Consider the following 17,649-nt stretch of genomic DNA (forward strand, 5'->3'; position numbering starts at 1 on the left):
TGTATAGCAACCATTTTATGTTTTAAAAAGAATCTAAAATGTCACACTATTTCACTCAGAACTATTTGAATGCATATCTTGAAATGGCAAGACTTTTTGAAACACAATCATAATATAATTTTCACACCTAGAAACATAACAATAAGTGTTTAATCAAATTCCTTGTCACTGTTCACATTTCTCTGCTCTCCTTTTAAGATTGTTGGAATGAGAACCAAGCAAGTTTTATTCATTTTACTAGTTGTTCTGCCTGAAGTCTTTTTAACATGTAGTGTTTCCTCTCTTATTTTTTTTTTCTTTTTGTAGTGTATTTATTGGGGAAACTTTTTAGGCCTACAGAGTGATGTTTTTATTATTTGATTTGTTTTTCTAAAGTTCTCATTTTCTTAAAAGGAGTCTTTAAATATTTTAACTGTTTTCAAGAATGACAGTCTACTTGTCTCTTAATATAGTGAATTTAGGAAGTACATGTTCATCTCCTATCACTTGTAAATCTTGTTTGTTTTAGCTTTTACAGAATTTTCTATTTTGGTGGGGAAATAATTGAATGATCTAATCAAACTGTTTGCAGTGAAAGTAGACGTGGTGCCCTCCTGAAAACTTAATTAAATTGCCTGTTATCAACTAGCATTTCTTCCTATCATATGTCATATTGTGACTAAGAGAGTTACTATTTCTCCGTCTGAGAAGGATGTTGTGATGATTTTACTATACATATGTACTACTTAACAATTTAGTGTGGGAAACATAACAATAAGTTCTCTTACCAGGGTCTAATATGTGCCAGGCACCCATTGTGTGATTTCTGATAGTAACTCCATAAGGTAGATGTGTTTATCAACCTTTATGGATAAAGGAACTGCAGTTCATCAAAGGGCAGAATTTATCCAATACCATCCACTGTGCCGGGATTTAATCCCTAAGAAATGTGGAGAAATTTAATGAGAAGGAAAAAAAATGTCCAGGGATTTGTGTGTGTAATGAATGCATTTAATTAATAGCTTGATCTCCTTATCCTCCTTTTTGTTAGTTTGGGCCTAATTTTTAATATAGAGCAGAAACAGGAAATACAGAGCCATTATGGGAACAACCCACCTACAATCAAGGATGGCACTGGCTGGGTAGTCAGATGGGATCTTTCTTGCAGCTGCAGGAAGGTTTGTAAGGTGATATAAATAGATGCTTCTTAAGCAGAGAAACAGAAAGACCCACGGTTACTAGTATAATTGTATCAGTAGGAAGAACAGTGAAATGAGTTATTGTAACTTGTCTCATGTCTATTCATTTTTTTATTAAGTGACAAAAGAAATTTTATTTTCCCTACAGCATATTGATAAAGTGTTCAAACATAAGGAACTGCAACAACAGCTTGTGGATACTAAGCTTCAGCAAACAACACAGCTAATAAAGGAAGCTGATAAAAAACATCAAAGAGAGAGAGAGTTTGTAAGTTCTATTACTGTAAAGAAAAAAATTTATTGCCAAATTGTAACCAAAGCCGTATTTTCAATATTATACATACACCTGAGTCATACAATTTGGGTTTTCACACTCAAGATTGAGCAGTTTTAGAATACATGCAGTCTTTTATTTCCAGTGGTATTTTCATATAAAAAATAATACTGTAATTATTAGATCAAGTTACTGGAGGCGTCTGCACATGTTTTACTTTTCGTATATGTAGAGTAACTTGATTCTTAGGTAATGATCCCCAGGTTCAAAATTGTGACAGTTTTGACAAGCTAGGCCTGGCACACCAAAGGCAATTAGATTTCACACCATGTTTACCAATCATGAGTATCCTACATTCTGTTACATTGTTTTCTAAATAAGTAGGTAAGCCAGTTGTTTATATTGTGCTAAAATTTAACAGAATTCTCTTTCGCAATCATGTCACATTGTCCCCTGAGTGTCTGCTCAGAGTATTTTCCCTGTCAATAATTGTCACCTTGTGAGATCCTTGTGAGGTAATGTATGCATATTAAACCATATATGAGGTCTGACAATTAAATTCGTGAACTTGCCACCATGCACTTACATTGGTAGCACTGTACAAACAGTTCAGTAAAATGTCATAACCTTGGTATCTCAGTGTCTCACAGCTGTGTTCGTGTCGACGTGTGGCAGTGTCTTGCTGAATGGCGTTCATTATTGTTGCGTGTTTTTGTGTGCCGTCTCGAGAATGTCTGAGCTTGAATTAGAGCAATGAACAAACATTGAATTTCCTGTTAAACTTGGCGAGAGTGGAAGTGAAATCAGGGACATGTTAGTCCAAGTTTATGGGGATATTGACATAGAGGAAACAGCAGTGTACAAATGGATTAAACATTTTTATGAGGGGAGAGAACGCATCACTGATGAAGAGAGGTCAGGGCTTCCAGTAACAAGCGGAACTGATGGAAACATTGCAAAAATCGGTCAAATTGTGCGTCAAAATTGTTGGCTGACTGTCAGAAGCATAGCAGACCAAGGAAATATCCATAGAGAAACAGGAAAATCTTAACTGAAAATCTTGGCATGAGAATGGTGTGTGCAAAAATGGTCCCAAAGGACACAAAAGCAAAGGAGAGTCAAAGTTTGCTGAGACTTTTTGGAGAGGAGAGATAATATTTTGGGCGATGTTATGACTGGTAATGAAACATGGGTGTACCAATATGACCTGAAACAAAGTGTCAGAGTGCACAATGGAAGTCAGCCAAGTCTCCAGGACGGAAACTCCATCAGTCCAAAGCAAGGGTGAAAACGATGTTGCTAACCTTTTTTGATATCAGAGGGATGATTCATTATGAATTTATACCAACTGGACAGGTAACCAAGTTTACTATTTGGAAGTGCTGAACAGGCTGCATGAAAAAGTTAGACGATCTGAACTTTTCACCATCAATTCATGGCTCTTATATCACGACAATGCACCAGCTCACAGGGCACTGTCTGTGAGGGAGCTTTTAGCCAGTAAACAAATAACTGTCTTGGAACACCCTCCCTACTCACCTGATCTGGCCCCCAATGACTTCTTTCATTACTGAAGATAAAGGAAATATTGAAAGAAAGACATTTTGATGACATTCAGGACATCAAGGGTAATACGATGACAGCTCTGATGACCATTCCAGAAAGAGTTCCAAAATTGCTTTGAAGGGTGGACTAGGTGCTGGCGTCAGTGCATAGCTACCCAAGGAAAGTGCTTCGAAGGTGACCATAGTGACATTCAGCAATGAGGTATGTAGCTACTTTTTCTAGGATGAGTTTGCGAACTTAATTGTCAGATCTCGTATGCTTAACTTAAATAAATAAAGTGAAAAATTAATATAATAACGTTGACTATTCCATCCAGTGTGTCATTCAAGTAGCCTAGGTTGTGGTTAAACGTGGTATGGAATACTCAGTTCCTGATTATTCCTCATGATGTGAACAACTCGTACTAAGTGAGTCTCTTTACATAGGTGCGTTTTCACCTCTGAATGTGGACCTTCAGTAAACAATAGTGGGGTCTAGTATAAAACTAAATAAACAGTTACCATTTTTGACGGAGTACAAAGTAAACACATACACACACATACACACCTACGTGGATTACATGTGTGTACTTTCTGGTTGGTTCAAGTACTTTTAAGGCTTATTTGGACTTATATGTATGATTTTGCTTCAGAAATTAAAGGACTGAATTTCAGAACTGTCTACTATGTAACTTCACTATGTAATTTTCTTTAAAACCAATGTATATTACCTACCCCCTGCTCTCTGCAGCCTTTGAAAAAGTAGTCCAAAACATGACTATATTCTGGTGGTTTTGCTCCATACCATTTCTACCTGCCTCATCTCGATTCTCCCAGAGTAAAGAGGCTTCTAAACCACCCAGATAATGTCAAGATTCACAGCTTTTTGTGGGTTTTGTCTGTTTGTTTGCTTCTAACTCCAGGTTTCAAATTTCACCTAAATCACAACAACTTAACCCTGTTTCTTACTAGGCTTGTACAGTACTTTTTTTCCTTAATCTTAGTCATTAAGCAGCTTAAAGATTATTCCTACATTCCTAAGTGCTTACAAGTGGTACAGATCGAAGACAGAGGTGATTGACAGTTGTTACTGGGATATTTAAACCCCTGACCCATGGTTCTTTCTAAAATAATGAGAGGAAGGGCTAAGGCTAAGTATCTGGTCATTTGACATTTTAGTCATATGTGTAATTACTATTAGTACTTTGCCAGAATGTTTCTGTTTTCTAGTTATTAAAAGAAGCAACAGAATCGAGGCACAGATATGAAGAAATGAAACATCAAGAAATACAGTTAAAACAGCAGGTAACTTGACAACAGAAGGTAGAAGAATTTGTGAGTCTCCTTGTTCCCAGGCAGACTCAGCTAGAATGAAAGAATAGATCTCTTCTCTTCTTGGAATTTTCCTCTTGATTTTGGGTGACTAACTCCTTGTAATTTGACAAGGACTTTTCTTGATTTTAGCACAGTAAGTCACATGCCCAGGAAACCCCTCAGTCCAGGGGAAATTAGGACTGGCTGGTCAGACTATTTCAGTGTGACCTTTCTACCGTCCTACATATTTTCTCTACTATCATTCGAATTTTGTTCTACGAGGATAATAAAACCACAGAAAAATGCATGTTTTGTTCTATAAGTAGTTTAAAAAACTGCATATGCTTTAGTTCCAGGTAAGGGGGTGGAAGGGTGTGTGTGTGTGTGTGTGTGTGTGTGTGTGTGTGTGTTTAAAGAATTGGGCTTCTCCCTGTTTTGGCATTAAGCCTTCTGTTGTACTCCAGTCTGTTATTTGCTTTGTGTGGAATAAAGGTAGCAGACATTGCAACCTCACTTAAAGAGAAACTGGAGGAAAAATTGTGCTTTCCCTCTGATTGTGCTTTCCATCTCTGAAACGTTACTAATACCTATATAGCTTTTATAGACAGAAGCAATTAGGTATTTATATGTATCATTGACTCTCTTTTGGTTAACTAGATTACATTCTGTTGAAAAAAAGTAAACATCATATATATATTACATATATATATATATATATGTATATATATATATATATATATATATATATATATATGTTGTTTAATGTAAGAATTCCCTTAATTAGTTCTAAGGTACATTACTACATTAAGACTATCATGCATCCCCTTTCAGTGTTATTTGTCTTGTAGAATATTGTATAATGCAATGATAGTCTACAAAGCTAGCCTAACTTACAATGAAAATTTAAGAGGAATCAAATATGAAAAGGTTTCTGTACTTTCCATCATAATTATGATGTTGTTAGCATGGTTCTGGAAAATTTAAACCCCCTTATTAGCCCTATGCATTCAACCGCCCACATAAATGGAGAAGAGAATCGATGTGAAAGAGATTTAAAAAGTCTGTGTATCATTTTGAAGATGTCCTGGAAGGTGGGAGCCATTAATAGTTTTCCAATATAACTCACCAGAGGGCTTTCTAAGCAAGTTCTCAAGGCCAGCTCTGATTCTGGAGTACTGTTGTTATCAGTCTGCACTCTTCTGCGTTCTGCCCCTAAATTTTGATTCACGCTCGCCCCTGCCCTCGCCTTTCTGCAGGCCTGGTTTGGATATCTCATAGTCATCTTGTCTACTAATGCCAGTGGTAATAATGCTTTCAGTGAGTTTCTCCCTTTCACATAAAGCAGAGATTGCTTTTAAATGCTTCCCACATCTCCCATCTCTCCTGATAATTGTGGGTGGGCTGATTCCATCCCATAGCCTACTTCCTCCCCATTCTGATCATGTGGATCTGTTCAGTATTCCTAATACAACACTGATGAAAGGGGAAAGTGGAAAGGCAATTTCTTGGCCTCTGATTGTCTTTTATTCTTTTCTCCTATTCCTGTGCAAAACACTTTAGTAAGTCCCCTCACCCATGGTTTCTTCTTCTGCAGTTTCCTTTCCTCAGTCCAAGCATGTTAAATGGAAAATTCCAGGAATAGACAATTTATAAATTCTAAACTGTGTCACATTCCGAGTCTCATGATGAAATCTTGGAGTGTCCTGCTCTGTCCTGGCTGATAACATGAATCATATACCTTTTCCAGCATCTCCATACTGTATATACTACTGGGATAGCCAGTCTGTTATGAGAGATAGGTGCGGGGACAGGGACACAGAGAGGGTGAGAAGAAGAGAGGGACACCACATTTACATACCTTTTATTACAGTATATTCTTCAAATTGTTCTGTTTTATTCTTAGTCATTGTTAATCTGTAACTGGACCACATTGTGAATTAAACTTTATCACAGGTATGTATAGGAGAGAACAAACGTATCAAGACAGATTGTGTGTGTGTGTGTGTGTGTGTGTGTGTGTGTGTGTGTGTAAACGTACTATGGCTCTGTATTACCCCTGGTTTCATGATGCATTAGGGGTCTTGGAACATGTCCCCTTGGACATAGAATACTGTATTTCTACGGCCCTCTGTTCCATTGTCCTGAAGATAATAATTATATTAGATCATCTCTAAAGCATCTCTCCTGTTGTAAATAACAATTTATCACACAGTTGAGGTATAACTCGGCTCACCTACATGTGGACCTTTCTTTTCTGACCACTACTGTCCCCAGTCCCCCACCAAATCCTTTTCTGAGGGGGAAGGAAAAGGTGAGTCTGAATTGTATATTCAGTTAGCATATTTTCAGGCTAGAATGAAAATTCCTTGAGTGTGGGGTTAAAGAAAAATTGAGGTTTCTACCTCTTAGTTTTTTCTCAACTCTATTCCCATTAAATTCTTTCTCCTCTAACCAAATTATATTTGGCTTCTGCTATGTTACCATTCTATGTTAAGGAAAGAGATAGCCTTGATATCAAGCTAAGAACTGTACAGATAGGACCCTTAAAGGAATGCTCTTTTCCAAGAAGAATTTTTCAAATGTAAGAGGGGAGAGTACATAAAGCATTATGTCCATGTGAAACTTATAGCTATACCACCACATTTAAATTTTATTACAATTGATGAGATAGAGCTAGTAAGTATTAGTACATTTTAAGCATTTATACTTAGATGAAGCCAGCAAAATTTCACAAGTTCTATGCATTTCAGTGGGTTGTAAGAACTTTACCCATCCTGTGGCTGTTCAGAGATTTGGTATACATTTGTTCTTATTTTTATCACATATGACAACTCACTGCTGTTTATCCATATTATGTTCTTTTGAAAGTACTTCGGATTTTTAATCACTTACCTGGAACTCACAATATTTGATACGTTTTTTCTGTAGCTTTCTCTTTATATGGATAAGTTTGAAGAATTCCAGACTACCATGGCAAAAAGCAATGAACTCTTTACAACCTTCAGGCAGGAAATGGAAAAGGTAAATACCTTTTTTACATATTTACATATTTATAGTAGAATACTGCTACTAAATTTGCATGTGATTATTTTAAGCATAATTACCAGTTGGATGGGTTTATATTGATCTGATATGATGTTAACTTTATCTTTTCTAATGCTCCACTGGCTTTTTCAGTTATTGTGCCCTGAAATTGCCCAAGTTGCCAATTATCTCGATAATCTCAACATTCTATCATTATTAAAGAGAATTTTCTTCTATTAAAGACAGTTTGTTGTTAGAAGTAGGTTAAACAAACAAACAAACAAGCAAACAGACATCATTTAAGGTGATCTGTTCCCAGTTCTTTTCCAAAATGTTGTGTCAATTATTTTTTAAAGATCCAGACCAAGGAAAGTTATGATATATTTTGGTTAGAATAGATTATCCCTATGTATCTAGCTAATGCCTAAAATATTTTTACTCTTTTAAATTTGGTATTTTTACATATAACATTACAGGGACATCCTTAGAAAATTTGAAAACTAGTTGTTAAATTTGGTGTAGAAAAATGATAACTCAAGTTCAGAATATGGGCTAAAGAGAAATTGTAAAGAGTCTAGTTATCTGCCTCAGTCCTGAAATAAGCAGGGAGCTCCTCGGTTTGGAGCATGGACTCTGGAACTGAGATCTCTTGTTTGCTTCGTGTGACTTACTTGGGTCAGTCTATTTATTTGGCGTTTCCCCTTTAATAGTGTAATTTTAAAAACTGGAGGTCATTAGAGAACAGTTGGGGTCTGGCGTTTTGTAAGCTGTCAGTAGATTGTAGTCATTATTTTCAGGTCTTACATAGTGGTTGACAGCACATACTTGTTAGTGAAATTTCTTGGATTAATAACAATTCTGGCATCATTTATTGTAGACCATTGACAAGTTGTTTAGCATTTCTGTTTCTTCATTGCTGAAAATCAGAACAACGAAAGTATCTGCTATATTTGAGGCAGCGCTTGGTCGTGTTAAGTGCTGTAGTTACCACCTGTGGGTATTTGTAGACCCAGTAGTGTGGAAAGGTCAGTGAGCCTGAACAGATTATTTCTGCCTGCCAGTCCTTTCAGGTGAAGCTTCAATGAGGGTGAACAGTGAAAGTGTGAGCTGGACTCCAGCATACACATGGTATGGAGAGAGGGGCTCCGTTTTGATCGAAGGGCTCCCCAGTTTCCTATCCTGGAGAATCCTCTGGACTGGAACACATTCCTCTTTGCTGATGACTATAAAGATCCCTGTACGTTAGCACTCTTCCCAGGCCTTCCATATCCTCTTCCCATGGCCTTTGTCTCACTCTGCCTTGTAGTACAGTTTTGTGGGTGATTACCCATAGCATAGGGCTTTGGCTCTGTCTTATCCTTGTTTTCTTAACAGTGCCTAGCTCAGAATCCCTACTTGGGACAAAGGTGGTAGAGGAATATTGCAAACTAAGGTGATTGATGGGCATCGCTGAATCTTACTCTCAAGTTCTGAAAATTGGGATCTTGTACCATTGGATTAAGAACAGTGCCCTTAGCTTTGGATTCATTTGCTCTTTAACAGAATCTGAAGTAAAATATACTGGTGAAGATGGCTATAGCTAAGGATTTAGTAATTTTAACATCACTTTCCTTCTCACTTAACCTGAATTATCGAGTTCTTACACTAATGAGGTTTTATTCTGATACTGATGCGGTTTTATTCTTAATCTATCCTTCTAAGAATCTGATGAATTTGATTAATTTCTCCAGAAAAAAACATGGACTTTTTTTTTTATACATGCAGGGAGAAGGAAGCCTTGTCTCTTGCTACCTTCAGCTAGAATGAGTTTCTAGCCTTAACTGAAAGACTTCAGAGTATAGTATCTGAAGCCCTCATTTGCTATTTCCTCTGAAATTGAGGAGTCAAATTTGTTCTTCTGGTGATATGAAGCTCCCTACTTTGGTTCCTGCTGCCACCATCATCGGGGCTTCTCTTAGCTCTTCTAACAACAGACAGGTACAGCTACTTTTATAAAGGCATACCTTGTTTCCCCAAAAATAAGACTTAGCCTGACAAAAATAAGACTCAGCTCTAATGTGTGTTTTTTATTAAAAATTAACATAAGACCAAGTATAATAGATCACATCACAATCACAATCACAACCACAATCATCACAATCACAATCACATTCCCGGTCTTATGTTGTAGTAAAGTAAGACCAAGTATTATATTAATTTTTGCTCAAAAGACGCATTAGAGCTGATTGTCTGGCTAGGTCTTATTTTCAAAGAAACAGGATATGGATTACTAGCTGGTTGAGGAAAGTATTATCATAAGGAAGAGGAAGAACGTTATAAAATGTTTCTGTGGAGCTTCAGGGAGTGTGGCTTAGAAATTAAATTTGCAATTGTGTTGATTCACAGATGACAAAGAAAACTGCAAAAATGGAAAAAAAAATGATAGTATGGCGCACCAAACGGGAAGATAATAATAAAGTACTTCTGCAAATGGCTGAAGAGGTGAGAAGTTTTCACATAACTGGACAGTGAATACTCATTTATTTCAGTATTAAGGCAGACTTGAAGTTTGGGAAGTTTGCTAAACTAGTTGCAGGTTTTATTACTTTCCTGCAATAAATTACGGGTCTTGAGTGAGGTATTTACCTTGCTTCACCAACTAATTCGGTCTGGTTTGTGTTGTATCCAGCTATAAAACATCTACATTTTGCTTTCTTCTACAGCATGTGATCTTATGCAGACTAAATTTTATTAAAATGGGTATGCTGCTCCCCTCACAGTTTTTGATTCATTAATTTTTTTTTTTTTGGTGGGGGCACCAAATTCACATTTCTAACAAGTTTGCTGATGTTGCTGGTTCTAGGGCCACAACTTGAGAGTCCCGATTCCTTAGTAAAGATGAATGTTGTTACTCCCATTTCCCGTGGAGAGAGAACAAACTTGTAATTCAGCTGCTTTTCTAGCTCCACTTCTTTTGAAAAGGCCACAGAGGGTTTTTTTTGTCAGATTTGTTGTAAGTAAAGCTGACATATATGTTCCATGTCAATTATTAAGTTTCTTACTCTCATGAACTTGACAGGACTAGTTTATAACATTTCACAAGAGAAAAGATTATGGCTCAGAAATGGTGGAAGAGAAGAAGAATCAATGTAGGAATGAAAATTTTAATGTATTCTTATTTCTAGCATATTCGGTTAAGATCCTGAATTTCCTTAACATGATTTCAAATTAGTGCTTGATTTAAAGCCAGGATGTTTAGATAAGTTTAAGGAAATACAAGAAAGAGAATTTAGTATTTTTGCGTTGTTCCAGAATTTCACTGAGTAATAAAAGGTAGTTTCCAATATGGCTTAGAGTATGTTCTGGGTTCAGTCACCTAGTTTGTATTTACATATACAGAGGTTACATAAATTCTGTCTTTTCTTCTTTGTTTCTCAGAAAACTATTCGTGACAAAGAGCATAGGACCTTTCAAATGAAACTGGAACGATTAGAGAAGCTGTTCAGAGCACTTCAGATGGAAAGAAATGAGCTCCTTGAGAAGGTGGAAGTTCTGAAACAGCAAGTCTCTGTAAAAGACGCAGATGTAAATTTAGCAACACCTGTGATGCAGCCCTGCACTACTCTGGATTCTCAGAAAGAGTTGAACACTTCCTCTAAAAGAGCCCTAGCATTCTACTTGCAAGTTGAGCCCAAGGGTGTGAAGGAAACAAAACACAGCCCAAAAGACCCTTTCCATGTGATCTGATGTCTTCTGGGCATTGATTCAGTTAATGAGATGAACTGTGATCACTTATTGAGAGAGATAGTTTGTGTAAAACTTTTCTGTAGTAGTTAGTATTGGTTTCCTGATACAAGTGTTCTTACTTTTCCTATAACATCTGTGTTTTCTTAGAACTATTGAGCTATGTATAAAGAAGGCTGCTTAGCAGTTTTGCCTTGTTTTAAGGTGTACATCTTCCACAGCTATGTGGCATCCCTGCCTTATTTTCCCCTTCATTTCCTGTTCCTTTAGTGTGTTTGTTTTTGTGTTCATTACCTTATCATATAATTACCCAGCCCCTGGCATATAATTATCATAATTTAGATTTTTCTGACAATGGCTCCCTATGTGAAAACTAAAACTGATTTAAACTCTCAAGTCCACTAATTTAAAAAGAGAAAATACAGAAATTATTATAGTTTTTTTCCAGTAGCTCATTTAAATGCCAAGTGAAAATAAAACTTGACCATGAGATGTGAAACAAGCATAACATATTTGATCAGATTAGGTTTTAATAATATTTTTATCACTGAAAAATCTGAGATGACCTCAAGTCTTGACTCCCTCAGTTGTTATATGAATATGTCATTTGTTAAAAAAGTGGGATGTGCAGGCGAGTCATTGGACAAACAGGCTTAATGTTTATGTGATAAAAACAGTGGCGCTTGCTTTAGTTTCAGGTTATAGCAGATGTCTAAAGGAAAAAACATCAGTGTCTAGGTATCTGCATTTAGAATGGAGAAATTCCTGCATTTCATAATTTTGTTGTATATTTTCCTGTGTGGTTTCAATGTTCCTGTTACATTCATGAACTAAAATGGTTTGAAAATAGAAAAAAGAGCCCAGCGTGTGACATACTCATAAACTTCCTCCACTGACCATGATAATCAAGAGGCCAGACAGTGAAGAAAATATGGTACATGAAATCTAACAAATTTCATTTCTGTGTCCAAATTAGCAAAACCATACAAACCCTATCAATGTTTTATAAGCATCTCCTTCAGCTGCTGAATGAAATATTGGACCCAATTCTTTGAGAGGAAGTAAAAATATATGTCAGAAGTATACTTTCACTTCAAATGAATATTATTAGTCATATTTCAGCAGGATTCTGTTGTTTGTAACGTCTTAACGTTTGATTAAGGTGATTGCGTGGCCCTCCACACTTCTTTGTGATGCTTGTTTTGTGTGGAAGGTAAAAGCTGGGCTGTGAGCTGTGTGGTTGACAGCACTTGCTCTACTCTTTTGGATGTTCTGATAGTAAAAGGATCTGGATTGTTTGGGAAACTTGTGGTTTCCTTTCAGAATTTTCCTTCTGGTTACCGAGTGGGGTGGGGGCAGGTGGGAGGAAGGGGACCTAAAGAGAAGGGTTCCCTTTTAAATGGCTCTAAATAACATGCCCAATATCTACTATATTCCAGAACAGGAGTTAGCAAACCATCTCTGTAACTAGGGAAAGCTACTTTCACACTATTACTGTTGGTTTGATCAAATCTTCAAATTATTTGCTCTCAGACCCTTCATTTGTCAACCCTTGTTTGAAAACACTGTAGCTGGCCCAGGAAAAGTTTAAATGCTGCGATCAGTTAAATTGTGTTTGTTGCACCAATTTTGTGAAAACTGCAGTCTATAGTGGCAGTGGATTTTAGGACGGAATAGAAAAAATGTAAATAGCTTGACAGACCATTTCATCTTCAAATGTATATGAATACATTTTGTGGTTATGAGACATAGTTTTTACTTATGTTTGAAACTCTGGCTACACCTGGTTACCACTGTCCATTTTTCAGGTGTTGCAGAAAAAAATCTACCTCTTTCCAATTGGAAGTGAAAATAACCGAAAAAAACAAATCATGCAGGACTAAATACACTGCTTTATTTTTACAGCTCACATCTTTCATGGAGTTACAAAATTGATAGGGCAGCCTTATTTCGCTTTTCAAAGACATTTTGTAGAGATTTTTCATTAATATGACCCTTATTTTATGTACTCTGTTAAGATTTAATAAATACATAATGATTAACCACCTCTTTGTTTTCTTTGTATTTAATTTGACTTTAATTGTATGATACCAATCAAAGATAATTGTTATAAATAGCTGATTCCTATGGTCTTAAACCATAGTTTTGCACAATTTAAATAAGCAGGGAGTAGAGGAGAGTACTCTCTGATTGATTGGCAGTCCTTTTGTTCAGCCAGAGGTCTGTTAGCATCTTAACTTACTAAATTCTAGATTTCTATAATGTAATTTCTGGCAAAGCTTTAGAAAGCAAGACAAGCAAACAAAAACTCATAGACCCAGACGACAGTTTAATAGTTACCAGAAGGTCAGGGAGGAGAGGGGGTGGTACAAGAGGGTAAAAAGGTGTCAAATATGTGAGGGTCAAATATAAGGACTGTAAATTTGTCTAGTCCTACCTGACCTTGACAAGGGGATACGTATATATAGAATTTCAGTGACTTACTGAATTAGTTGTTGATAAGCAAAATTACTTCCATCTAGTTCTATAAAAGCAAGTAAGTGAGTTTTTATGTTGTAGGTGAACAGCCTGGAAGGAAGCTAGTATTTGTTTGAGCACCCAATTAAGAAACATATTAAAAGATGTCAAGAGAAACATCATGGAAAATGACACCACAAAATGCCAAGAATCAGTTATCTGTTGAAACAAGCAATATTAAAAGCTTTGTACATCAAAGAACATTATCTAGAAAGTGAAAAATTATTTGGTAAAGTGGGAGAAAATATTTCTAAGTCATGTATCTGATAAGGATATACTCTCCAGAATACACAACTCTTACAACTCAACAACCAAAAGTCAATTAAAAATTTGCGAAAGTACTTGACATTTCTGCAAAGAAAATAAATAATCACAAGAAGTGAAGCTCAACATTAGTCATCAGGAACCCTCCCTGTAAATCGAAATCATGGGATAGCACTTTATAGCCACTAAGCCATAATAGCACTAATAATCACTAGGTAAAATAACAAGGTGAGGATGTGGAAAAATCAGAACTGTAAATTGCTTAGAGAAATGTGAAGTGGTGCAGCTGCTGTACGGAATTACATGATAGAGCAATTCAACTACTCAGGAGGATTGAAAAAAGGTACCCATACGTGTATATGTAGGTACATACCACTGTTCACAATCACCAAAAGACAACAAATTAGGGTTAGACAACCCTAATTTCAATAGATAAATGGATAAGCAAATGAGTATACATCCATACAATGATGGATTTTTTCAGCCATAAGGAGAATAAAATACTGATGCCTGCTATAACAAAAACCAAAAACATTAAGCTAAGTTGAAGAAGCTGGATACGAAAGATCACATAAAGATCACATATTCCATTTATGTCAGGTTGTACAAAGCATGTCTTTATTTTTGTATTTTTGATGCTTTGACGTCTGATGTTGCTCACATGAGAGACTGCCTCTCCCAGGGCTAGCTAATTCTTAAGGGGTCTTGGGACAACTCACCCTTGAGCACAGCTTGCATATGAATACAAATCCAGAGCCCACTTTTCCAAGTGATTCCCACACTCTGGGCCACTGTTCCCATACCCTAAACACCTCATGGCTAAGTACTAGGGAACTAGGTACCAGCCCCTATGCCCAGAACTCCACTGAAGTTATTCAAATTAAGCAAACCTAAACCTCTTTACAGTTTCACCTGTGCGTTTACACAGAAACAGTCAAACCTCCTGCCCACATTTCCCCCCCCTGCATCCAGGCTTATCCTGGTGCTTTCCATGGGGCAACCCTATGGGGTGTCCCCTTCTTACAGGTTCTATTGAGTAAAACAAACCTATCTCTCATTGGCAATTGTTTCCTAATCTGTTGACCTCACCTATATAATAAAACCTTCATTTGAAACATGGATATATTCATAATGACAAAGTAGATTGCTGTTTGCCAGGGGCTGTGAAGCAATGAAACGGAGAGTGATAGTTCTGTGGGGATGAAAATGTTTTGGAACTAGGCATAGGTGTTTAGTGTACAACACTCTGTGGAAGAATTTTTTTATAAATTAGGATGACATGGGTTAATAAAATTATATGGATTTCAAGTGTACGATTCTGATACATCACCTGTGTTTTGCAGCATGTGTTCAACTCCCAAAATCAGTTCTGCTGTCTCCAAATATTTGACCCCATTTCCTCTTCTATCTCCTTCATCCCCTATAGCTTCTGGTAACCACAAACTGTTATCTGTGTCTATGACTTTTTGTTTCTTTGTCTAGTTGCAGTTTTATATCCTACAGATGAGTGGCATCATATGGTTCTCAACTTTTTCTATCTGATGTATTTCGCTCAGCATAGTTATCTCAAGATCCATCCATGTTGTCGCAAATGACAGTATTCCATCTCTTCTTATGGCAGAGTACTATTCCCGTGTGTGTGTTTGTGTGTGTGTGTGTTTCATATATTTCATATGTTCTTTATTCAATCATAAAACAAAGGACACTTTCGTTGTTTCCTTGTCTTGGCCACCATAAATGCTGCAATGAGCATCAGAGTACATACATCTTTACAGATAAATAAATATTTCCAGATTTTTTGGGGTAGCTACCCAGGAGAGGGATTGCTGGGTCATGTGGTAATTCTATTCTTAATTTTTGAGGAACCTCCATACTGTTTTCCATACCAATTTACATTCCTACCAACAGTGTATGAGTGTTCCTTTTTCTCCACAGCCTCTCCAACACTTGTCATTATTTGTCTTGTTGATGAATGCCACTGTAAAAGGTGTGAGGTGACAATCACTTTGTATTTATTTGCATTTCCCTGATAGCTAGAGAAATTGAATTTTTTTAAATATATCTGTTGGCACTTGTGTGTTTTCTTGGGAGAAGTGTCTGCTCAGCTCCTCTACCCATTTTTTAATTGGATTGTTTGGTTTTGTTTTTGTTGTTGAGTTATATGAGTTCCTTATATTTTTTTAATATTAGCTCTTTACCAGAGATGTTGTTTGCAAATATCTTCTCCCATTCAGTTGCTTGCCTTTTTGTATTGTTGATGGTTTCTTTTGCTGTGCAGAAGCTTCTCAGTTTGATTTAGTCCCATACATTTATTTTAGATTTTATTTCCCTTGCCTTTGAAGTTAAATTCATAAAATCCTCTTTAAACCCAGAGTCCATAAGTTTAGTACCTAGTTTCCTACTGTGCAATTTATTGTTTCAGGTCTTCTTTATGGGTCTTTGATCAATTTTGAGTTCATTTCGGTACATGGTAACAGATAGTGTAATTTCATTCTTTTGCACGTGGCTTTCCAATTCTCCCAGCACCATTTATTGAAGAGGCTGTCTTTCCTCCATTGTATGTTTTTGGCTGCTTTCTCAAAGATTATCTGTCCATATTTATGTGGGTTTATTTCTGGGTTCTGAATTCTATTCCATTGTTCTGTGTATCTGTTTTTCTGCCAAACCATACCTTTTTGACTATGGTTGCCCAGTAGTACAAGCTGACATTAGGGAGTGTGATACCTTCAGCGTTGTTCTTTTTTCTTAGGATTTCTTTGGTTCTCTGAGGTCTTGTAGTTCCATACAAATCTGATGATATTTGTTCTATTTCTTTTTAAAATGTCATTGGGATTTTGAAGGGGATTGCATTAAATCTGTATATTGCTTTGAGTAATATGGCCATTTTAACTATGTTGATTCATCTTATCCATGAGCACAGAATATCTTCCTATTCCTTTGTGTCTTCTTCAATTTCTTTTTAAAATGTCTTACAGCTTTCAGGTTTTAGTTGTTTCATGTCTTATGTTAAGTTTATTCCTAGATATTTTATTCTTTTTTGTTGCAATTGCAAAATGAAATGTTATGTCTTGTTTTTTTCTGAGATTTCATTGTTAGTATATAGGAATGTAATGGTCCTGTACATTGATTTGGTAGCTGACAACTTTACTGTATTCAGTTATTGTTTCCAAAAACTTTTTAGTGGAGTCTTTAGGGTTTTCTATATAAACTGTCATATCCTCTTCAAAAAGTGACAATTTAATTTCATTTCCACTTTGGATGCCTTTTATTTCTTTCTCATGCCTGATTGCTCTGGCTAGGACTTCTAATACTATGTTGAAAAGAAAAGGTGATAGGGGACAGCCCTGTCATATTCTTGAAAGTACAGCAAAGGGCTTCAGTTTTTCACCATTAATTATGATATTACCTGAGGGTTAATCATATGTAGCCTTTTATTATGTTAAGGTATTTACTACTAATCCTATTTTATTAACAGTTTCAATTATAAATGGATATTGTATCTTGTCAAAAGGGTTTGTTTTGTTTTTTTGCATCTATTGATATAATCATGATTTTTGCCCTTTGTTTTGTTTATGTGGTATATCGCATTGATCAATTAGCAAAAGTTGAACCATCCTTGTGACCCTGGGTTGAATTCCAATTGATCATGATGTATAATATTCTTAATGGATTGTTGTATTTGATTCACTAGAATTTTGTTTAGGATTTTTGCATTTGTATTCATCAGAGATACTGGTCTGGTGGGAATTTTCTTTTTTTGTGTTCTCCTTACCCGGTTTTGGTATCAGGTTAATATTGGCCTCAAAAAATA

At 36.2% G+C, this 17,649-nt stretch overlaps 1 protein-coding gene across 2 annotated transcripts in view; it reads left to right on the plus strand.

Annotated features, from left to right (window-relative positions):
• The window catches only part of LOC141569539 (gamma-taxilin-like), a 79,024-nt gene extending 65,920 nt beyond the window's left edge, over positions 1-13,104 (plus strand). The window contains exons 5-9 of one of the 2 annotated variants that reach the window (XM_074323198.1): positions 1,327-1,446; positions 4,227-4,301; positions 7,239-7,331; positions 9,720-9,815; positions 10,752-11,468. In XM_074323198.1, coding sequence (XP_074179299.1) covers positions 1,327-1,446; positions 4,227-4,301; positions 7,239-7,331; positions 9,720-9,815; positions 10,752-11,060 — 693 coding nt within the window. In that variant the 3' untranslated portion in view covers positions 11,061-11,468. Of the gene's footprint in view, positions 1-1,326; positions 1,447-4,226; positions 4,302-7,238; positions 7,332-9,719; positions 9,816-10,751 lie in introns of both variants that reach the window. The other variant, XM_074323197.1, reaches the window with a different exon arrangement.
• Positions 13,105-17,649: the final 4,545 nt, after the last annotated feature.

The sequence above is a fragment of the Rhinolophus sinicus genome, chromosome X (assembly GCF_036562045.2).
Source record: "Rhinolophus sinicus isolate RSC01 chromosome X, ASM3656204v1, whole genome shotgun sequence".
Taxonomy (NCBI): domain Eukaryota; kingdom Metazoa; phylum Chordata; class Mammalia; order Chiroptera; family Rhinolophidae; genus Rhinolophus; species Rhinolophus sinicus.